The sequence below is a fragment of the Crocuta crocuta genome, unplaced genomic scaffold (assembly GCF_008692635.1).
Source record: "Crocuta crocuta isolate KB4526 unplaced genomic scaffold, BGI_CrCroc_1.0 scaffold258, whole genome shotgun sequence".
Lineage (NCBI taxonomy): Eukaryota > Metazoa > Chordata > Mammalia > Carnivora > Hyaenidae > Crocuta > Crocuta crocuta.
In genome coordinates, this window is record NW_027532842.1 from 8,318,992 (window position 1) to 8,342,592 (window position 23,601).

General features: G+C 37.8%; 1 protein-coding gene across 3 annotated transcripts in view; it reads left to right on the forward strand.

The window, feature by feature from the left end:
• XPO4 (exportin 4) overlaps nt 1–23,601 on the forward strand; it is a 123,629-nt gene that overhangs the window by 56,639 nt on the left and 43,389 nt on the right. For all 3 annotated transcript variants that reach the window (XM_077745347.1, XM_077745346.1, XM_077745348.1), the window contains 3 exons: nt 1,379–1,495; nt 2,214–2,367; nt 22,167–22,279. In XM_077745347.1, coding sequence (XP_077601473.1) covers nt 1,379–1,495; nt 2,214–2,367; nt 22,167–22,279 — 384 coding nt within the window. The remainder of the gene's footprint in view (nt 1–1,378; nt 1,496–2,213; nt 2,368–22,166; nt 22,280–23,601) is intronic.

Genomic DNA, 23,601 nt, shown 5'->3' on the forward strand with positions numbered 1-23,601 from the left:
TCAGTGCTTGGTTTCTCAGACCAGGTTTCTCCTCATGTGCCTGGGGCATGTATACTGCTGTTGACGATTTGCCGAAGGGAAGACGTTTCATAATCGAAGAGACTTATATTTTGAAGTAAAATTAGAGAGAGAGAATGTGTGTATGTGTGCATGTGTATGTTTACACTAAACCGGGCATATTAAGAGTACTTTTACCATTGTTGAAGGCACCTTGGTCTATACCCCCAGATTCCTGAAGGAATTTGCATATATTCTCCATTATCAGGCTTTCGTAGTGTGGAAAAGTCTAAGAAACTGCTTAATTGTATGAGCTAGTGTGCCATCCATAAATATTAGTTATACAGCCATGCTTATTTTAGTGGCGATTAAGAGGCAGATATGAATTTATTTCTTTATATAGAGTTTTTAGAGGAAAGTTTCAGACATATACAAAAATAGACATACAGTATATTGGTCATCCATGTAACCATCCTTCATTCAGCTTTAGCAAATATCAACTCATGCCATTAGGAATTTAATTTTATGTGTATTTGCTAAGATTTGCCAAGATAAGCATCTGTAAGGTCAAGGTACTGACATCAGAAGCATTTCTGAACAAAGATGTTGCAGTTGGTGGGTGGGTAAGACAGCGCTCAGCTGTTGTATAAGCTCGCAGAAATAGTATCGTCTTGACTTTAATCTTTCGGTTGTTCAGAGGTAGTGTGCATATTTCTGTTTAACCCCTGGAAACTTGCCAAAATAATTTGTATCCTCTCCATCCTTGGCACCTTGACTCTAAATCTAAATAGTCTATGAATAAAAGCAGCAAGTTGATATTAGGAGCCTGTTGGATAGAGCTGTTAAGAAGGAAAATCTTCATTTTCCATTTAAAAAACTTTTGTGAACTACCTGTTTTAATGTTTTGCATGCTATAAAATCTGTTTCATTTTTCATCTGTACACTTTACAGCCGTGAGAACATAGAGTCAGACAGACCTGGATTCAGATCTCTGCTGGCCTTAATTACTTACCTCTCCTAATCTCACTTGTTCAACTGTAAATGGGACTATGGATTGTTGTGTGAAGTAAATGAAATGATACATTCGACATTGATTATCCTGAAATGTCATTTGCACTCCATGATTGAATAGTTGTATGTCCTGAGGTCAAGTCATAGATGGATTTGTAGAACTGAAGTTGAGGAATTACTATTAAGAATTACTAGGCTACTTAGAAGAGCTATCTTTACTTTGTCGTGTCTAGTTTTCTGACTGGTAGGTATAAGATCTAAAGATGATGAAAGATCTAAAGATAGAAAGTGTTCTTTGAACAAATGCTGTATTGAAGCAAAACATTGGAAAAATAATGCCTTACAGTTGTTTCTTATCAAATAATTACAGCAAACTCTGGCCTGTTCTATTCTAACTGCACTATTGAGTGAATTTTCAAGTTCAAGTAAAACTAGCAACATTGGACTCAGTATGGAATTCCATGGTAACTGCAAAAGAGTTTTTCAGGTATTGGTATTTTTGTTTTTACGTTTTATTAGATTGCTAACACAATCTTTTCCTAATGGAGTAAGAACACTTATTGTATCTCATTTATACTTTGAAGATTTGTGTCGCAATTTCATAGTATTTAGTAAAAGGTAAAGGATAGGATAGGAAAAAGATTTCGTGAACATAGCTAACAATTTAAGATTTCTTGTTAATTCTAGTCTTTAAACAACACAAAAAGGAAATACTCCTCCAAACATCCTTAGAGTAGTTATTCTGTTCTTATTGCATTTAGATAGAACTAATTTCAATTGGTAGGACTCTGCTGGCCTTAAAATAGGCCTGGCAGAATGCCAACAAGGGCCATGTATTTAAAATGTTATTGCAGATGGTGTGGGCTCTTTGTCTCATATGTATTGTTTGGCTCTGAAGTAAAGCTATGTGAAGGCATTGGCTGAAATCCGAGGGCTCTTCACCAAAGCAACTGACCCTCCAGCCCCGTAGTGGTTGTTGAAGACTCGACTTCTCTGCAGTGGTAGATGCGCCAAAGCGGTGTCACTGGAAAGCGTAGTGTGCTCTAAATTATGAGCAGGCCTGAAAATGGAAAATGTTCTTAAAGAGGTAGTGGTTTCCATTGGAAGGTTTAGAGTTTTTGTTTGTTTTGTTTTATGGTTCTTAAATGAGAATACATTTTGGATAACCTTTTGCTCAAAAAATATGTGTGATTGATTTATTATAGGAAGAAGACCTTCGTCAGATCTTCATGTTAACGGTTGAAGTTCTTCAGGAATTCAGCAGGCGCGAAAACCTCAGTGCTCAAATGTCTTCGGTGTTTCAGCGCTACCTGGCACTTGCCAATCAGGTCTTGAGCTGGAACTTTCTTCCTCCAAATTATATCCTTTTAACACCTGAATAGTTTATTTGTGCTGATTTTCATAGATTACTTAATTATGGCTAAAAACATTTTATCTCTGCAGGTTTGGAAAGCATGTTGTTGAAAGAAAATATGCTTTTTTAAGAAATGAAATATAAGTTTTTTCATTTTATAATATGCAATGTAATGGACACCTTCCAAGATTTAAAATTTCATTTACAACTTTATAGAAAAGAATTCGGTAAACGGAAGCACTTAGTGGATAGCAGGGTCATTGCTAACTAAGGAATAGCAGTGTTTCTTAGGAGGGAAGTGCATTTTAATCAGGAAACTGAATCATTTTCTCTGTGTAACATGTAATTACATTGGATTTTTTTTTGGCTAATCCTAAGACTAATTTGGCATGCTCTAATTTGATTTTTATGGAAGGAGATATTTTTCAAGTGTGGATAACAAGGCAAGTAATATGCTTATTCTTTGAGGACCTTTTAAAATATAAAAATATAAGACTTTCATTTCTAGCTAATTATTAGTAATACAGAATAAGTTTAAGTGAGTTATATTGTAGGTACATATATCTGCTTCTTAAAAAATCAGTTATTGAAGTAGAGAAATTTATATTTTATAAAGCAGGTTCTTAGTTTAAGGTTTGTGATTTGCTTTTTAGAACATTTGCTGCCTGTTGATAGACTGAAAGCAATACTATCTAGTGTCTCTTAATTTTTTCATAGTTGAATCAGACAAATCAAGGTTTAGTTCTTAGCTGATGTTAGGCAAATTACTTAAAGTCTCTGAGTCTCAGTTATTCCAAATGTAAAATGGGGATATGGATTGTTGAGTGATTCAAATGTAGTAATACATTTAAAACACTCAGGAGTTAGCTACTATTTATTGAGCTTTTAATAGTTTCTTTGAATAAAGAAGTTCATCAGCTAGCTGTCTGTGTTATGCTCTTTTTTTCTTGATCTGATATATGGGAAATTTAATCTGTTGTACGTGTCTTTGATCAGTCTCTTCCTGGGGACCTGGGTGGGCGGGGAGAGGGAATCTATTTGGGAGAAAAAAGACAGACGATAAGCAAACAGGAAATACATGTTCAGCCGTATCGGAGATTTAGGATGAGCCTCCTCCTTACTCCAGCAGAGCCAAGCGCTGCTACGCTCATGTACGTAGAGATCACCAAAGGCTTTGGCTGGTCAGGTAGGGTGAGTACAGTTTTTTCTTCTCTTTTCAAGTTAATACATTCATGTAGTGGAAAACTGACTCTGAAGTGCTGTGTAGGGTGTGAGCCTGTGCTTTGAGCTAGACCCTCGTTCGCCAGTGGTCTTGCCCCAAGGTGGCCATGGTGAGCTGCTGCTTCATGGGGCAGGGCTCACGGTGGCGGTCCGTACTTTCCCTTTTCCCCTTGCTCTGTAATCATTTTTCTACTAGTAATTTATTTTGTGTCTTCAATATATTCTTTTTGGGGTTCTTAAAAGGCACATATTTTCTTCTTAAGTTTGCTTTTTTAAAAAAATTCTCTCTTTGAGTGTTGGAATATAATTTTTGCTCCAGTTTTTGTTAGTAAGAAAAGGAAAGATGTTGAAAAACTTAGAGACAGATTTAAAAAGTAACAGGCCATATGGAGCTATCAAAACATTAATTATATATGTAGGGAAAAATCAACAAAAGTTACACTGCATATATTGGAGCCAATTTTAAAGTCTCTGCTTTATGGGGAAATGTAGTTGGCTGAAGAGTGACTTTCGTAAAGGGAAACAGTGCTCTGGGAGTTTGGAAACAAAGTTTGTCTAAAGATACACACACATAAAATATTTTTATAAAGTATTTAGATAAAGCTTTGGAAAACCTGTCATCTGAAAATAATAACCACAGCTACAGTGTTCCCAAAGGAAACGATTCCTTGTTTACAGAAAAGTAAACCTTGATCTTGACCTTTGGATGTTCTACTTCATGACTTATAAATGAATTCTTACATGAGCGTAGTTTGCAGGCCACCGATTCCTTCCTTTAAATGGGTTCACTCTCAGTGTGGGAGAAAGAGCGTGGCAGTGGAGTTAAAGTAAGCTACGTTCTCAGTGCTAATTAAAGGGAATCCGTTTCATGGAATCCAGTTCTGATATAATTTCTGAACTTCAGGAATTCTTTGGTGATCTATTCAATCAGTAGGGAGGGAACTGGATAATTATTTAGCTTTGTACCTTGAAGAGAGCCTATAGAACAAGTTTAACTTAGTATATATTAAGTGGATGGCTTAAACATTTTTTTTTCTTTTTAATGTTTAATTTTGAGAGAGACAGAGACAGAGTGTGAGCACAGAAGGGGCAGGGAAGAGAGGGAGACAGAGAATCCGAAGCAGGCTCCAGGCTCCAAGCTGTCGGCACAGAGCCTGATGAGGCTCAAACTCATGGACCATGAGATCATGACCTGGGCTGAAGTCAAATGCTCAACAGACTGAGCCACCCAGGTGCCCCTGTATCAAATATATTTGATCATTTAGAATGGTATCATGTTAAATGAGGCTGCATTAAATTGTCAATGTCAGTCTTTATAATTTTTTATAATTTGCTTTCTCTTTTGCATCTTTTTATTTTGATGTAATTCTAAACATTTGGAGATAACTACGAGAGTAATTCAAAGAATTGCTGTATGCCTTACTACCAAGATTCGAAAACATTTTGTCCCTTTCCTTATCTCTCTTTCTATGTCTACGTAATTTTTTGTTGTAAAAATAAGCCACATTTTTAATTTATCGACTGATCAACTGATTGACAATTGGGGAGTTTCAACTTTTTGGTTAGTATGAATAATGCTGCTGCTGTGAGCATTCATTATAAGTTTATGTTTGGACTTGCATTTTCATTTCTGTGAGATATACCTCGGAGTAGAATTGTTGGGTCATATGGAAGCTCTGTGTTTAACCTGCTGAGAAATTGCCAGGCTGTTTTCTAGAGTAGCTGTACCATTTTACATTCCCACCTTCATTATATGAGGAATCCAGTTTCTCCACATCCTGGCTAACCCTTCATAATCTGTGTGTTTATAGCCATCCTGTTTCATATGAAGCAGTATCTCATTGTGATTTTGATTTGCTTTACCCTGATGGTTAGTGGTTATAGGCCACTGTTTATCTTCTTTGGAAAAATGCCTATTCAGATCCTTTGTCTGTATTTTAATTGGTATATTTGTCTGCTTAAAATTGAGTTGTAATAGTTCTTTATGTATTCTAGATGGAAGTCTTTTAACAGATACATGATTTTCAAATATTTCCTCCATTTCTGTGAGTCGTATTTTACTTTTTTATGTTGTCCTTTGAAAAACAGAAAATTTGCATTTTGATGGTGTCCAGTTTATTTTTTCATTTGTTGTCATATCTCAGAAATCATTACCTGATCAAGGTCATGAAGATTTGTGCCTGTGTTTTCTTCTAAGACTGGCTTCTTACATATAAGCTCTTATGTTCAAGACTTTGATCCATTTTGAGTTAACGTGTCATATGTGATGTGATACAGTGGTCCACCCAGCTTTACTCTTTTGCATGTGGATATCCGGGTATCCCAACCTGATGTTTTGACTGTTGATTAGAAAGGTAGAAGAGGCTGGAGAAGTAGGAAGCACCTGATATGGGTCATGGTGGTGAATGATTGCTGTATCTGTTAATGTGTAACTTAGTTGCCCTAACATCAGTTTCTAATTTGGAATGCCAAAAGAATTGATAGAATTATTCATATGAATCACTGATCTGTAAGGTGAGGTGTGCATGTTCAGCCTATCAATTTTGTATTAAGCAGGTATTATATTAACTGTTTGTTGATAAATGAAAGGTCATGCTTGTAAACCAAACCAAAATATATATTAGATTGTTTGGAAGGAGATTGTGAGTAATTGACTGCTGAAACTTTTGGAAATTTCATACAGAGAAGTGTGTAGATTATGACATAAAAATGCTATTGTGAAGCCAGCGGACGTTGACTCAGCAGTGGAGCGAGGATGTGCAGAGAGGCATTAATGAAAAGAACACACGGATTGACTATTGAGATATTTATTACTATTTAAGAGTATTAGTGCTGTCATACTTAATAACTTGCAGTGGTCTTAGATCAAGATTAATGTGCATACAGTGTTTCGCTAAAGAAATCATAACTCTATAAGCAGTGGTTCTCAGGGTGATTCTGCACACTCGGGATGTTTGGCAATGTCTGGAGACATATTTGGTTTTCCCAGCGAGGGGGGTGCTCCTCAGGCCACTGGTGAGAGGGGCCAGGGATGTTGTTAGACACCCTGCAGTGCACAGGACAGCTTCCACAAGAAACAGTCACTGGGCTCAAATGTCAGTAGTGGTCCATGCCAACACTTGCACATGAATGCACTTAGCAGTATCATTTATGACGGGCGAAAAGAGGAATGACCCACACAGCCATCAGCTCAAGAGTGGATAGATGTGATTTACACACATAACAATATTATTCATCAATAAAAAGGAAGGCTGGTACGGATATGTGCAGCAACACGGATAAACCTTAGAAACATCATACATGTTAAGTGAAAGAATTCGTTCACAAAGACTGCGTGTTGTGCAGTCCTGCTCGTAGGAAATGTTCAGAGTAGCCAGAACTATGGAGACAGTTGAGTGGTTACCTAGGGCTCGGGTGGTTGGGAGGAAATAGGAGGTGATGGCTTAAGTGCATGGGGCTTCTTTTTGGAGATGAAAATGTTCTAAAATTATATCACGGTGACAGTCACATAACTCGAAAAGCCATTGAGTTTGTACAGTCAATGAGTAAATTGTGTAGTATTTGAATTACGTCTCAGGCTTTAAAAATATGAGTCCTGTCAGGGGTTAGAAATCTTGCCATATAGATCAACTGCCTCTTGTCAGTATAATATTATGGAGGGAGATTAAGGGTGAGGATAAAGTTTTGGACGATACTCCGATTATGGAGCCACTGAAGTAAAGGATTGAGAAAGATCATTAAAAGAGAAGCAGAGAAGATCAGTGGTAGAGTCTTGGGCTACAACAGTAGTAAGAACCAGGAAGGAGCAAAAGAGACTGAGCTGGGCAGTGGGCAGTTGAGGTAAACAGAGGGGCTAACCAGGTAAGTATTCTGGGAAGCAAAGATAGAGGTGTGTTTCAGAAAATAAAGGCAGTAGACCTACTGTGTTGCTGACGGGGAAGATGTGGATTGGGCATCATGACGTAGATAGTCATGTGGAGACCTGTTTATGCATCGCGCAAAAGCCATTTCTGCAGTTGAGTAGTGATTGGTAATTGATGAGGTAGAAAGTGTAGACATTCTGTAGACCATGAACTGTGAGAAATGGAATGGGGATTTGAGACAGTTGAACCTTTGGTTTTGTCTTGTACTTTATGCTTTGGAGTGATGAACCTACGCCCAAGGGGAGAAGTCAGAATTGAGGCAAGAAAGAAAATGTGATCTTACAAGTACTAGATAAGCCAATGATGTGGGTTTTAGATCGTCCAGGATGCAGTTCAGGTAGTGAGGAAGATAGTAAGTGTCAGGATGCAGGACACGCCTACCACCACGATCCGACCCAGGCTGCTCAGCTCTTATATGCTGCTTTCGTCAGCTTTGTCTAGGTTGTTCAAAAGTAGAGGAACAAAGTGGTAGAAATCAGTATCTGATAGAGTTTTTAAGTGAGTGTACGTGAAAGAGAATAAAATCATTGTAAAGTTTCTTCTTCAGGTTTTTTTTTCTTTTCTTTTTTTTTTAGTTCTTCCCCCAAGTGTTCTCTGTTTGTACCTGGTATTGCACACTTTAAAAAGGAAAGTCGATCTCTAAAGTCATTAACCAGTGTATGAAGTAGTTGTATTATCCTTCCAGGTATGTTTCTGCTTTACAAGGAACACATCCAGGAGGAACCAGCCAGAAGAATTTCTGACTTCAGGCCACTAGAAGGAAAGGTTATGTTGAGAGTCCTTCAGTCTTAGGTTATGATTGATTATGCTGAATTATTGATATTTTGTAGTTGAACTTTGAGCTTGGTAGTTTTTATATGTTTTCTTGCCTGTGATATCCCCTCTATTACATGTAGTTAATATCCCATTATGCATAGCATGGTTACATGTAACTACCATACACAGCAGGGCCTTCGGTTGTAGGAGAAAGTTAACAAACTGCTTTTTTGATGTCAGCCTGCAGGCGTTTAGAGTGTGAACAAGAGAAGGCCAGATGAGTTGTTTGTTATTTTTTTTCTCTTCCTAAGCCCATGGATTTTCCCCTTACTACTTTATGCAGTTTGGATCCATACAGGAGCCGGGAGGAATGGATGGGCATTGGAAAAAAGTCTCCCCAGGAGGAAGCTTAACTTCCATACTGTTTAACTCTCTTAATTGCTTAGTAATTTAAGGGCCACAGGCAACTTAACAGTTGAACCTTCCGTGCCAGGAGCAGCGGCGTGTGGCGCCCCTCCGGCTCCGTTAGGTCATTTATGTAGGTGTCTGTGGGGCACATCTAACTTCATTATTTTAATGCAAGATTTCTCATTAGAAAATGACTTTCTTGAAAATTATTTAATTATTTATAAGGAAATCCATTGAGTTCTTAATTCCATGAACTGTCTAGATTATCAGTTCAATAAATTCTTAATGACTGCCACTACTTAGAAGGTAGTCCTGTGCTGTGCTCTGAAGCATCGAGTTTAAGATTGTATTATTTGCAAGGTGATATTGGGAATGGTACGAGAGCTAGCTACTCAAGTCCCTGTTTTTCCCACATGTTAGGTTTGAGTGAGTAGTGACTACTCAAAAAAGTACAGTAGTATAGAGGGATTTTTGTTTATTAATATCTAAAGTGAATTCTTGAAGGCCTTTCTAAACATTATTATTTTGATGGTAGGATTGGTTTTAGAAAGCTGTGGTTTAGAGAGAACATTAAGATCATATGAATTTAATCTTTTTAAAAAATTTTTTTAGGGGCGCCTGGGTGGCTTAGTCGGTTAAGCGTCCGACTTTCGCTTAGGTCATGATCTCGTGGTTCGTGGGTTCGAGCCCCGCATCGGGCTCTGTGCTGACTGCCAGCTCAGAGCCTGGAGCCTGTTTCAGCCTGTGACTCCCTCTCTCTCTGACCCTCCCCTGCTCACGCTGTCTCTCTCTCTCTCCTAAAAATAAAATAAAACATTAAAAAAAAAATTAAAAAAAACATTTTTTTTTATAGTTTATTTTTGAGACAGAGACAGAGCGTGAGCGGGGGAGGGGCAGAGAGAGAGAGAGAGAGAGAGAGATGCAGGATCTGAAATAGGCTCCAGGCTCTGAGCTGCCAGCACAGAACCCGACGCGGGGCTCAAACCCACGAACCGCGAGATCATGACCTGAGCCGAAGTCGGATGCTTCACTGGCTGAGCCACCCAGGCGCCCCTAATCTTTTTTTATCGGTTAAATAAACTGTTTTTGCCATGGGTAGAACTGTACTTATTACTCTCTACTCTGATCCTTTGTCTTGAGCAGATTTGGCCATTATTTGCACTGGGAAAAAGTGTTTGCCTTTGCGAATCTGTTACCATTAATGCAAGGTCATTGCTCTACTGCCAGTGGGCTGGTATTGTGATCTTTATTTGTGAAGGTCACGTGACCCCACGCCCTAGACGGTTCTTGTGAGACATTCCAGAGGTTAGTATTGTCTTTGTGGTTCCATGGCATCCTGGTAAGAGGGAATTGGGCCTTTTCCCTCTCTTCACATCTGCCGTGAGGACTAGCCCCACACTAGGATAGGTGAGTAGCCAACATATGGCAATGGAATACAGAAGAGCGCTAGAGAGCCTTTGAACGTTGTCTGTCCTGACTGCTGGAACATTTATCCACATCTAAATGTGTAGCATTTACTGTGTAAAAGTAATGGAAATGTAATCTAATTGGGGTAAACATGATATACTATAGTCTTTTGCATTTTTAATCTTGGGCTCTCTCTCTCTCTTTTTAACGTTTATTTATTTTTGAGAGACAGAGTGCGAGAGGGGAAGGGATAGAGAGAGAGGGAGACACAGAATCTGAAACAGGTTCCAGTCTCTTAGCTGTCAGCACCGAGCCCAACGTGGGCCTCGAACTCAGGAACTGTGAGATCATGACTGAGTCGAAGTCGGACGCTTAACTGACTGAGCCCCCCAGGCGTTCCCAGGCTCTCTCTTTTTTAATCCACTTAGGATAGTAAATATTCCTCACTGTGTATCAGATTTCCTTCACAAAAAAGAAGGAAGTGGGGAACTGTCATATATGGAAGACTTTAAGATTTTAAACCCATGTTTTAGAAGTCATCTAAAATGTCGGCTTGGTACATTATGTATGTCTTGTCCTTTCATTTAAAACAACTGTGTTCTTGGGGCACCAAGAATAGAACACGCAACTCTTTTTTTTTTTTTTTTTTTTTTTTAATTTTTGTTTATTTTGGAGAGAGAGACAGAGAATCCGAAGCAGGCTCCAGGCTCTGAGCTGTCAGCACAGAGCCTGACAGGGGACTCAAATTTACAAGCTGCAAGATCATACCTGAGCCAAAGTCAGGAACTCAAATGACTGAGCCGCCCCCATGCAGCTCTTGATCTTGGAGTTGTGGATTAAAGCCCTACATTGGGTGTAAAAATAAAATCATTAAAAAACAAACGAAAAAAAAAGTCCTACAGCACTATTCCTAATTGAATTCATATTTGAAAACTTATGTTTGGCATTTTAAAACAAAAGACACATGTGGACAGAGCATAAATTTTGAGGCCTAAGATATACTGTTTTTTTAAAGGCATTGTGATATAATTCACATACCATACAAGTCACACATTTAAACTGTTCATTAAATTTTTTCTTTAAAGTTCACTCAGAGTTGTGCAACCATCAGCACCATTGATTTAGGGAATATTTAGCATTCCCATAAGAAGCCCCATAGCATACCCTTCAACATTCCCATGCTCTGTTCCCGCTCACCGCCACCCCCTTTTAATGGCAACTACTAATCTACATTCTGTGTCTATAGATAATTGTCATTCTGGATGTTTTCTTTAAATGGAACCATACAGGGGCGCCATACAGGGTTCCATCAGTTAAGCATCCAACTTTGACTCAGGTCATGATCTCGAGGTTCATGGATTTGAGCCCTGCGTCGAGATCTGTGCTGGTAGCTCAGAGTCTGGAGCCTGGTTCAGATTCTGTGTCTCCCTCTCTCTCTGCCCCTCCCCTGCTCATGTGCATGCCCACCTGCTCTCTCTCAAATATGAATAAAACATTAAAAATAATAAATAAATGGAACCATGCAATATGTGGGTTTTTTGTCACTTTCATGTGCCGTGTTTTTGAGGTTTATTCATGTTGTAGCATTATCAGGACTGCATTCCTTTTTATTGCCAAGTAATATGCTGTGTAGATAGTCCCATGTTTTATTTCTCTGTTCATCTGCTGATCAGTTGATGGTCATTTTGAGTTCTTTTCCATTTTTTAAAGACAATTTTCAATATAGAATAATGCTGCTAGGAATATCTTTCTCCATACTTCTGGATGTGTGTTTCCATTTCTCTTGGGTGTATATGCAGGAATGGAATTGCTGGGTCATATGATAACTGTATATTTAACATTTTGAGGAACTGTGGGACTGTTTTCCACAGGACCTACACTATTCTGCAACATTGTAGTATATGAGTATTCCATCTTGTCTGCATCCTTACCAATACTTGTTTCTGTTTTTTTGTTTATTACTATCTAGTTTCATGCAAAGTGGTGACCTGTTGTGGCTTAGAATTGCCTTACCCTAGTGATAAATGCTATTGAGCATCATTTCATTTGTTTCTTTGGCCATTTGTGTATCTTTAGAGAAATGTCTGGTCAGGTCCTTTGTTTTCAAATTGATCTGTCTTTTTTAAGTCTTTGAATTGTAATATCCTGTATATAGTATTAAAATCTAAAGTAAATCTCCCCTTGGTTGTCTTTTTTAAATGTTTTTATTTATTTCTGAGAGAGAGAGGGAGACAGAGACAGCTTGAGCAGCGGAGGGTCAGAGAGATAGAGAGATACAGAATCTGAAGCAGGCTCCAGGCTCTGAGCTGTCAGCACAGAGCCCGATGCGGGGCTCGAACCCATGAACCGTGAGATCATGATCTGAGCCAAAGTTGGACACTTAACCGACTGAGCCCCCCAGGTGCCCCTCTGTTGGTTGTCTTTTTAATGGCCTTTGAAACATAGACATTTTTAAATTTTTGATTTATCTGTTTCTCTTTTGTTACTGCTTTTGGATATATTTATAAGACAGCTTTGTATAACCCAAGATCAGATTTTTTTTTTAATAGACTTTTTAAAGAGCAATTTTAGGTTCATAGCACTATTGAGCACAAGGTGCAGAGATTTCCTGTATCCTTCTTTCCCTCTTATTTTTAGCAGTAATGATTAAACATTCATATGCAGGTTTGTGTGTGAACAAAAATTTTCACCTCCTTTTTGTAAATACCCAGGAGCACAAATGGTGGATCGTTTGGCAAGAATATGTTTAGAGTAGGGGCGCCTGGGTAGCTTAGTCGGTTAAGCGTCCGACTTTCGCTTAGGTNACTGCCAGACTGACCTCAAAAGTGGCTGCACCACTTTGCTCTCCCACCAGCAGTGAGTGAGTCTTCTTTTAGCTCCACGTCCTTGTAAGCATTTGGTTTTGTCTGTTCCAGATTTTGGCCAGTGTCATAGATGTGTAGTGGTATATTATCGTTGTTTTAATTTGCATATCTCTGGTGACCCATGATGCGGAGCATCTTTTCATGTGCCTATTGCCATCTGTATACCTTTGGTGACGTGTCTGTTATGGTCTGGCCCATTTTTTTTTTAACTGGGCTGTTTGTTTTCTTATTGTTGAACGTTAAGAATTCTTTGTATATTTTGGATAATATAGTAGTTTTACCAGAAATGATCTTTTGTAAATACTTCTAATCTGTGGTTAGTTGTCTTATTCTGTTAACATTGACCTTCACAAAGCAGAAGTTTTTTTAATTTTAATGAAGTTGACCTTATCAATTTTTTCTGTCATGTATTGTGACTTTGGTAAAGTCATTGTCAAATCATTGGTCATCTAGATTTTCTCCTATATCCTAGGAATTTTAGTTTTGTGTTTTACATTTAGGTCCATTTGAGTTCTCCATTTTGAGTTAATTTTTATGAGGGGTGTAAGGTTTGTGTCTAGATTCATTTTTTTTCTTTTTGCATTGAATGTCCAGTTCAAATACTTTTTGATGAAAAGGCCATCTTTACTCCATTGCATTACCTTTGCCTCTTTATTAAAGATTATTTGACTACATTGATGTGGGTCTATTTCTAGCCTCTCTATCTGTTCCATTTATCTATTTGTCCATTCCTTTTCCAGTACCACACTCTCTTGATATTTGTAGCTCTAAAGCTAAGTTGGATTGTGTCAATCCTCTGACTTTTTTCTTGTTCTTTATTTTTGGAATGCATGAGCAGGAGAAAGCGGGGGGTGGAGAGAGGAAGGGAGGAGGGAGAGGGAGACAGAGGAAGAGAGGGAGAATCTCAAGCAGGCTCCACATTCAGCACAGAACCCCGTGTGGGGCTCGATCCCATGACCCTGGTCTCATGACCTGATCTGAAATGAAGAGTTGGATGCTCAACCAACTGAGCCACCCAGGCGCCCTAATTTTGTTCTTGTTCTTAAGATCACAAAGATTTAATCTTATATTTTCTTCTAAGGGTTTTATGGTTTTTTAGCCCATATAGTTAGGTCAGTTATACATTAGTCTGTCATTATTTTAAGTTAGTTTTTGTATATGGTATAAGGTGAAGATCCAACTCCATTTTTTTTTTTTTTTTTTTTGCTGAGCATCCTATTGTTTCTATATCATTTGCTGAAAAAAAAAGTATTTTCCAGTTGTAAATGTGACTGTGTATTTCTGGCTCCTCAGTTCTGTTCCACTGGTCTTTATGTCTGTCATTCTGCCACTGCCACAATGTCTTGATTATTATAGCTCTGTAGTAAGTTTTGAAATCAGGAAGTGTGAGTCCTCCAACTTTTTTCTTCTTTTTTTGAAGATTATTTTATCTTCTCTGTGTCCCTTGTATTGCCATATGAAATTTAGGATCAGTTTATCAGTTTCTGCAGGAAAGGCAGCTGGGATTTTGATAGGTATTGTGCTAAATCTGTAGATTAATTTGGGAGTATTGTCATGTAAACATTGTTAAATGTTCTGGTCCATGAACATGGGATATCCTTCCACTTATTTAGATCTTTAACTTCTTCCAACAATATTTTACAGTTTTCAGAATAGAACTTTTGGAATTCTTTTGTTAACTTTATTCCTTTTTCATTCAATTATAAATGGAGTTGATTTTAAAATTATTTTCATATTCATTGTTAGTGTATAGAAATACATTTTAAAATTTGTTTTTAGTGTTTATTTTTGAGAGAGAGGGAGAGAGGGAAAAAGAAAGAGTGCGAGCAGGGAAAGGTCAGAGAGAGAGGGAGTCACAGAATCTGAAGCAGGCTCCATGCTCTGAGTTGTCAGCACAGAGCCTGATGCAGGACTCGAACTCACGGACTGCAAGATCATGACCTGAGCCGAAGTTGGACATTTAACTGACTGAGCCACCCAGGCGCCCCTAGAAATACATTTTTAATGTTAATCTTGTACCATGTAATGTTGCTGAATTTTTTATTAGCTCAAATATTATTTTTAGTGGGTTAAAATAATTTTATATATACAGTGTCGTCTACAAACCCTTTTTATTCAGGACTCATTACAGGTAGGTCTTATATGTGAAGAAGGTGATTTATGAAAGTATCTTCCATCCCAGGGCTGGTGGAGCAACTTATACTAAGCTCCTGGGACTTGATAGATGTTAGAATCCCCCTATGGTGCAGTGAGCTGATTATAATTACTTGGCCATTGTGCCCCGATCTCACTGTTTTGAAGGAAACTGAGACAAAATCCACCTGCTTTTCATTTGGTTGCAGATCACTGCTGTCCAAAGAAAGTGTCCCTAGTCCTGTGATCACAGGACTTGCCTTACCCCAATGTCATGGGGTAAACCATGTTACCCCAGTCTAAAAACGGGCCCTACAATCCTGGATGGTCTGATCTCTGCCTCTTTCTCAAAACTCTTTGCTCATTTGTTAGAGGTGTTCTCACAGGCCGTTTCCTGTCTGCCGTGGCACCTTTTTACACGTGGGGTTTCCTGCCTGGACTTGTCCCCCTTTGCGTGATCACCTCCTAATTGTGCCTCATTTGTGTTTCTTTTGCTGTGGTTTCTCATATGCATGTTATATACGATTTTCTTCTCTTGGCTCACTTCTCAGCTGTAAGTTTTCATTTGTAGCTTATTTGAGTAAATTGTTTACTCACTTAGAAGCTCATGAGGGCTTGGGTTGTTTTTGTTCACTGTGTTGTTTAAGCACCTTGCACACTCTGGCATGTGTAATAGATGCTTAACAAATACATATTATTTAGTTATTGAGGTAAGGTGATTTGATTCCAAAGTGTTATTTCAGTTCTTGGATGTTTGTTTATGCTGCTAAGATTATTTAGCCAGTAGTTCACCTGGTGTCCATAAAGGCTTGAGGGTTTTGGCAGTGCTAATCGTAAATGACAGTATCATTTTGTAATAAGAATGCTTGGCAGGTATGTTTGGTATGTTGACTTTAATAATACTTCTTTTTTTAGTTTAGTTACACTGCTTTTTATTGATATTCTATTTTTGTGGATCTGATTTGGTTTTGATAAAAAAAATTTTTTTTAACTCCGTGTCTTGGGGAAAGTTAACTGGATCATAAAATAGTAATAGGTTATAGAAGCCTTCACCTAAATTAGGATTTCCAGTAAAGCCAATGTTACTATTTGCAGGGAAGGCTTAGGAAAACATTCAGGTGAGGTCAGTTCTCCTTTATTTCAAAAGACTTTTGATTACTTGGACAGAATGCTGCCTCTTAAGACCGGGCTCATTGGTTCTGTGTTGTGCCAGAAAGAGCAATAACTGTTTCTGTTGTTAGAAAAATTTATAATGACAGAGATTAAATAAGAAGAAAAACGTGGGTTCCCTATGCTTCTGAAACCTGGTTTTACAAATGAGGTAGCTTAAAAAGAATATGGGAAGATGGAGAAATGAAAGTTTTTATTACTTTTCTAAAATGTTCATTGTTGCTACAAGATCTTCCTATATCATAAAGTATTTACAAGAATAAGCTGTGGAAGTTTTCAGTCTCTGTAGCTGCTTGAGGATGATTTGTAGTTACTGTGTAACTCATTATCTTTTTACTGTCTGCTCCCACCACAAAATGATACTCTGATAAAGATATTAGATGAACAAGAACTCTTTTGCATATGTAAGGACCCATGTATTTCTGAAGATGCCTTTTCTCCTCTCATACTAAGATATGTGCTTATGATCATACTGTTTGCTGTTTGAATCCTCAAGACTTGTTGTTTGGGACAGAAGACAGTGGGATTTATCCGGTGATGATCAGTATCAGGGTGGGAGTCAGTTCTTTTGGCTCTTAGCCTAGTATGTTTGTCTCTGGTCATATAGTTATAAACTAGGACAGGTGGTACACTTATATGCCTCTGAGTTCTGAGCTTTCCTAAGAGAATTTTAGAACTCGATAGGATTCTTGTGAAACAGGGTAGAGAACAGAGAGCTAATTCTTCACTGTTCTGAGGTGCAGTTGAATTTACATCTGGCTGTAGCTGGTTTTCTAGAGGATAAGATAGTGTTGAGCTTAGATGGCTGGCTGGGTTTTAGCACTTGAGAATTTGACCCTTGAAAAGGGAGCAGACTTATGTTTGGTACAGTGACAGAAATGTCATTGTGTTGCTATAAATTGTGATTTTTTAATTTGGTGAAAATATGGGAAGGCAAAGTAAGATTAGATGTGGATGATAGATTTTTTAAAAGACAGGATGATGATGATGATGATGATGATGATGATGATTACAAATAGTTTATTGTCAAGTTGGTTTCCATATAACACCCAGTGCTCATCCCCACAAGTGCCCCTCTCCGTGTCCATCCCTCCCTCCCCCCACACCCATGAGTCCTCAGTTTGTTCTCAGCATTCAAGAGTCTCTCATGGTTTGCCTCCCTCCCTTTCCCCCACCCTTTCCCCCCTTCTTCTCCCCCACGGTCCTCCGTTAAGTTCCTCCCAATCCTCCTATACGCAAACATATGGTATTTGTCCTTCTCTGCCTGACTTATTTCGCTCAGCATAACACCCTCAAGGTCCATCCATGTTGCTACACATGGTCAGATTTCTTTCTTTCTAAAAAGACAGGATTATTAAAACACTGAAAGCAGCTCTCTGTATGGCTGTCTTACTGAATTTTATTTTATTTGGTTACAAAAGAATTATTCTGATACAAAATATGAATGACTTGAGTTCAGTATTTCTCACAGGTAAATGTTTAAAGCCATAGCCCAAGAAGATTCTTGATTTAGAATCTGATTCAGATTTTGGTAAATGATGGCTATTTAACCAGTATCACTTTATTGTGACTTGTATGGCTTCTAAAATCTGACAGGTGTATAAAATGATTGATTAATGAGTAAATAATCATTTCATTGTCAGACTTCTCTTTCATCAGTGAAACGTTTAGATATTATGACATGTTAATGTAGTAGTACAAATCAAAACTTTTGAAACTTTTGAAAAGGAAACTTGTTTTTAAAAGAAACTATTGCTTTATTTAAACTTTACATCATTTTTTAAAATGTCTTAAGAAGAGAAATACTAGATCTCTGAATTTTAGAGGTAGTCTTTTTTCTTTTGTTTTTAAAGTAAGCTACACTATGAATTATCTGGGGGAGAAGTGGTATTTCGGGGTGTCTTATATATGCGTGTGTGTATATATGTATATGTATAGATAGAAATAGTCAATTAATTGGCAATAGCAAATTAAAAATTGAAATACTTGATTTTTTTACATTTTGAATGTACAGATGTGGTCCAGATCTCCATATGACTGTTCTTTTCACATTATGATGTGCTTCTCATTGTTTTTTTTTTTCCCAAAGTCATACTTGTACATCCATAGTAACAATATTTCAGGTACTCAGAAGAACCCAACTAAAACATGTCCTTCTTGTCTGAATAGCTGTTCTTAAGAATTTGCTCCATCCATTATTACACTTTTTTTTTATGTTTAAGCTTTTATTAAAATGCTTTTGGGAATGGTTACATGTTCTTTCAGTAGAGATACTATTTGTAATTAAGTTATGTGGTTGTGTCTTACTGTGCCGACAAGCGTATATGTGCACTTTTATCAGGAAGAAGTGGTGTCAGTGGCTGCGCTGGGCGGACTTAAAACAGAACATGGATAAGTTTGCAGTGTTGTGGACTAATTCTTCAAAGAACAATTAGGGTAACCTCTTAGCAAAGTCTGTTACAAACGAGCTTTCTAATAGAAGGCAAATACCATGCCAGAGATAAAAGTCCTTTCTAGGTTTAGAGTTGGAAAACAAAACTCAAATAAAATTTAAAATAATTGGGCGGGGGGGATTATTTCCTGATAGGTGTCAGATACTAACCTCACAGATCTCCATGTGCTGTTAGCAAAATGTAAAGAATTAACATTACTTAAAAAATATGCTGGTTGTCATATTTTAGAGCAAATTTGGACATACATACTGGGCACCAGGAAAAGTATGTTTAAAACAGACCAGGATCGGGGAAGCTGAAACCAGAATTTTAAAAAAATTAAATATTTGAGGATTATTTTGAACCCTATGTTTAGGCGAGCAATTGCAATTAATTACATTTCATATCTGGCAAAAGCCCTCTCTTGAAGGTATGTCTTTACATTTTCTCTTAATATAAATCTTTGATATCCACAAGAATTTATGAGCATATACTTTCTCTAAATAAAAAGGTAGAAAAGAGAATTAAATAAGTATCTTGGTTAGGTTTTGTTTCCTTTTGTGATACTTCTTAATCTTTGAAGTTACCACCTTGCACTCACTGAAGAACACTGGCCAACCCCTTGTTGAGTTGTTAGTTAGGGTTTGGGAGGTTCTCACTCTCTTGGAGTGAGATTTGCTTTATTTCCAGGACTAGCAGAATCTATAAATATTACTCCCTTTACTTTTGCCAATATTCTCTCAGTGTGCCCCCTTTGCGCTTAAGCTCAGTTCTTCAGGGGTTTCGATTTTAACTTTCTCTTGCAGTTACCAGCACCTGAAGTATTTGCTTTTCTCAGAGCAGCTTGCATTTGCTGCCAGGGTGGCTATATTAACAAGAAAATGGACAAATGGTTTGCTTTGAGATGAACCATTGTACTATGATTACATGAATTTGTCTCGTATCCCCCTAATTTAAAAATAAATTTATACCCTACATAAGCATAGAAAGTATTAATAAATTGTTATTTTTCTCGTTGAAAATATTTAGTAAAATTATACACATGTATTTTGTTTGTTAGATCTGGATATTGAACAAAATAAGTTTGTTACCATTTTTAAAAAATTTAACATTCATTCATTTTTGAAAAAGAGGTGGACTGCGAGTGTGGAAGGGGCAGAGAGAGAGGGAGACACAGAATGTGAAGCAGCTCCAGGCTCTGAGCTGTCAGCACAGAGCCCCACATGGGGCTCAAACCCATGAACCTTAAGATCATGACCTGAGCTGAAGCCGGATGCTCAACCGACTGAGCCGCCCAGGTGCCCCAAGTTTGTTACCATTTTAATGTAAGATTGCAGACTCCTAAAAAAATTGGAACTAGATTGTCAGGATTTTCTTTATGCATCTCTACTCGACATAGTACTCAGCATAAGTAATAAATATTTTTCATTACTGAATAGTATATATCAAAATCAATGCCTTTTTATTAATAAAATTGGACACTGAAATTTAAGGGAAATAAAACTGGAAAAGATTAAGTGAAATAGTTTTTATGAAGTACAGAGAATTTATTGCCTTACTCAGGTATTTTATTTCATACACTCAAGACTCCTCCTTTTTTTATGCTCCAACCTTTTATTGTGGAAAATTTCAAAGATGTACAAAAAAAAAAAATACCCAGCTTGAACAGCTTTAAATTCTTGTTTCATCTGTACTCTTCCATCCTTAGATAATTTGAAGTAAATTCTAGACATCATATGGGTTTATTCACGAATATTTCAGTTTGTTTCTCTAAAAGATTATCAAGCCTTTGTTTTTAGACAGCATGTTAAATAAAATACGTAATATTCAGTCAGTACGTTCTGAGTGCAGAACACACTCTTAATAACCTAAGACCCAAATACGTGCCTGGTGAGAAAGCGAAATCATTTTAACAACTATTGACATACTAAAAGCTCTTAGTATTCATGGGCTGATTTTTTTTTTCCTCTTCTCAAAATCCAGGCTTCCTTCGTTCCCGGTTCTAACAGTTCTTCTTCTGGCTTCTAGCTCCTTCCCTGCGCTTCCACAAGGGGGCAGATGAAGGAAGAGAGCAGTGAAATTTAAGTGAATCTGACTTGAATTTTCACTTTTATTCATCAGTCAAATGGAGTTGCAGAACATGTGGGGGGCAGTTTTTCAGAAATAAGCAGACTTTGAAACAATTCGCAGTCTTCTCCTTGCTCTACAGAGACAAGATATTAGATATTTCAAAAGGGGGTGAAGTAATAATCTTTTATAAAATAGCTTCCAAAGCGTTATCATGGTCTTTTAATGTTCTCTGTTAATGATTTGGGCTTTAATGAAAATACATCATTTGAACTTGTGTCTAATTTTTGGAAGCTAAAGTTTTGGATAACGGTGAAATTTCTCAGTGAGTAATGAAAATATTGCCTCTTTGATATATTTAGCTGGACATTTGATTAGCAGTGAAGTGGCATAACTACTGTGTTTATGCCCATACAGCTCTCCCTTTCCTTAAAAACCTCAGTTTCTCCATCAGTGTCATTGAGTGAATTATGTTCGTGGACAGTCATAAACATATTATGACTACTGGTTAACTTACGTATGGCAAAGATACTATTCTATTTGAAGTATGTTTGATGTTGAAACACTCGAACACCAGAAAAGTGGATTTTTAGGCTGCGGGAATTTTAAATGAGCATCTTTAGAGTTGTATGTGAACTCGGGGCGCCTGGGTAGCTCAGTCGGTTAAGTGTCCAACTTCAGCCAGGTCATGATCTCACGGTTCGTGGGTTCAAGCCCCGCATCGGGCTCTGTGCTAACAGCTCAGAGCCTGGAGCCTGTTTCAGATTCTGTGTCTCCCTCTCTCTCTGACTCTCCCCTGCTCACGCTGTCTCTCTCTCTCTCAGAAATAAATAAAACATTAAAAAAAATTTAGAGTTGTGTGTGAACTAGTTATTTGTCTGGAAGTGTGGTATTTGCATAATAATCTGTGGGAGTTTTTCTGCTTCGGTATGCTATATATTCTTGTTCTTTTTTTTGTTTCCTGATTAATATATTTCTTGTGGAAATGCTAGTTTTCCAAGTAGTCTATTAGGAGACTCATTTTGTATATGTGGTTTTAGCTGTTTTAAGATATTGGGGGGGGGGGAAGCTGGGATAAATATGCAGAAATTGATTTTCCTTTTTTGTAGGTATTTTGACATCTGTTTTACGTTCATGTTTTCCTTCTGTTGCCACCATTAACATCTCTGATTATCAAAGTTTTTATATCTCTGCAGCATGACATGCAATTCTGATGAAACTGTTATCTTATATTTCTATAGAGGTTTTTTTTAAGCACTTAATGCCTTTTATTCCCTAGCTTCATGCATGAATTATGTAGCATATGTGAAGAGGCTTAAACTGTTTCCATTACATTCTTTCTGGATGGCTCCTGTTATATTTAGGATATAGTTATACTTTAGACAAAGTAAGAATGTTGTTGTTGACCTTGACACCAGATAACTGGGCAGACATTATATAGCTATGTTTGAATCTTCACAAAACGTGCTGTTAAAGCCAACGGAGTCTTGGCGGGAGACCCTTTTGGACAGCAGAGTTATGGAGCTGTTCTTCACGGTAAGTCATTTCCGGTTCTGGTGGTGAAGGCTGAGGTCAGGAGGGGTGCCACCGAAAACAGTACGTGCTTCTGTGTTCTTCTCAAGTGCAGCGGGACAGGTGGTTTTCTCCTCCAGAGCCTTCTCTTCTAACGGTACATCTGCTTAAATAGAAATTATATAGAAACGTTCTTGCTAATTTATAAAAGAGTTATAGAAATATGAATATCTTGGAGCTCAAGTTCTCAAACTCTTTGGTCTCAGAAGCCCTTACAGTCTTAAAAATTATTGAAGACCCCCGAGGAGCTTTTGTTTATGGAGTTAGAGCTATTAATATTTACCACGTAAAATTTCAAACAAAAAGCTTAAAAAAATTTATTCACTTAAAAATAGCAATGTGAGGGATGCGTGGCTGGCTCAGTCAGTGGAGCATGTGATTCTTGATCTCAGGATTGTGGGTTCCAGCCCCATGTTGGGTGGGGAGATTATTTAAAAATCCTAAAAAAAATAGTACCAAAACCATTACATATTAACATAAATAACATTTTAGTGAACAGATAGCTATATATTTGGAAAAAGAAAAGTTTATAAAGAGTGGCATTGTTTTACATGTTGTACAACTCTCACGTCATGCTTAACTGAAGACCGCCAGATTCTCAGATCTGCTTCTGCAGACGGTTGTGCTATTGCAGGACAGGTAACCTTGAGGAAACGCCACTGTATACACGTGTGACCATGAGAATGCAGAAGACAGATACTGTTAGTATTCGTGTGAAAACCGTCTTGCGCTTACAGACGACCTGACGTGGTCCAGCAATGTCCAGGGTGCCTGGACCACACTTCAAGAACCACTGGAAGAGAGGAATGTACTTCATGTACTCATTTATGAGCCATGGGTTAAGTTAGTGTGTTTGAATAGCCATTTATTTCAGTTATAACTTCAAATAGTCTTGTTTATTATCTGCTAAAAAGAAGTAGGTTCTGGGCGCCTGGGTGGCTCAGTCTTAAGTGTCTGACTTCGGCCTCAGGTCATGATCTTGCAGTTTGTGGGTTCGAGCCCCATGTTGGGCTCTGTGCTGACAGCTCAGAGCCTGGAGCCTGCTACAGATTCTGTGTCTCCCTCTCTGTTTCTGCCCCTCCCCTACTGATTTCTCTGTCTCTCAAAAATAAACAAACGTTAAAAAAAAAAAAAAGAGGTAGGCTGTATGTTCCCATGTTTGTTCATGAGAGTCCCCAGTGTAATAGTCAGAGACTGGTAAAGATTGTGTGGAGGGAGAAGGATACTGATTTGTTGTTAATAACGTAAGCGCACAAGTGAGTTAGATATAATGACTGAGGCAAAAG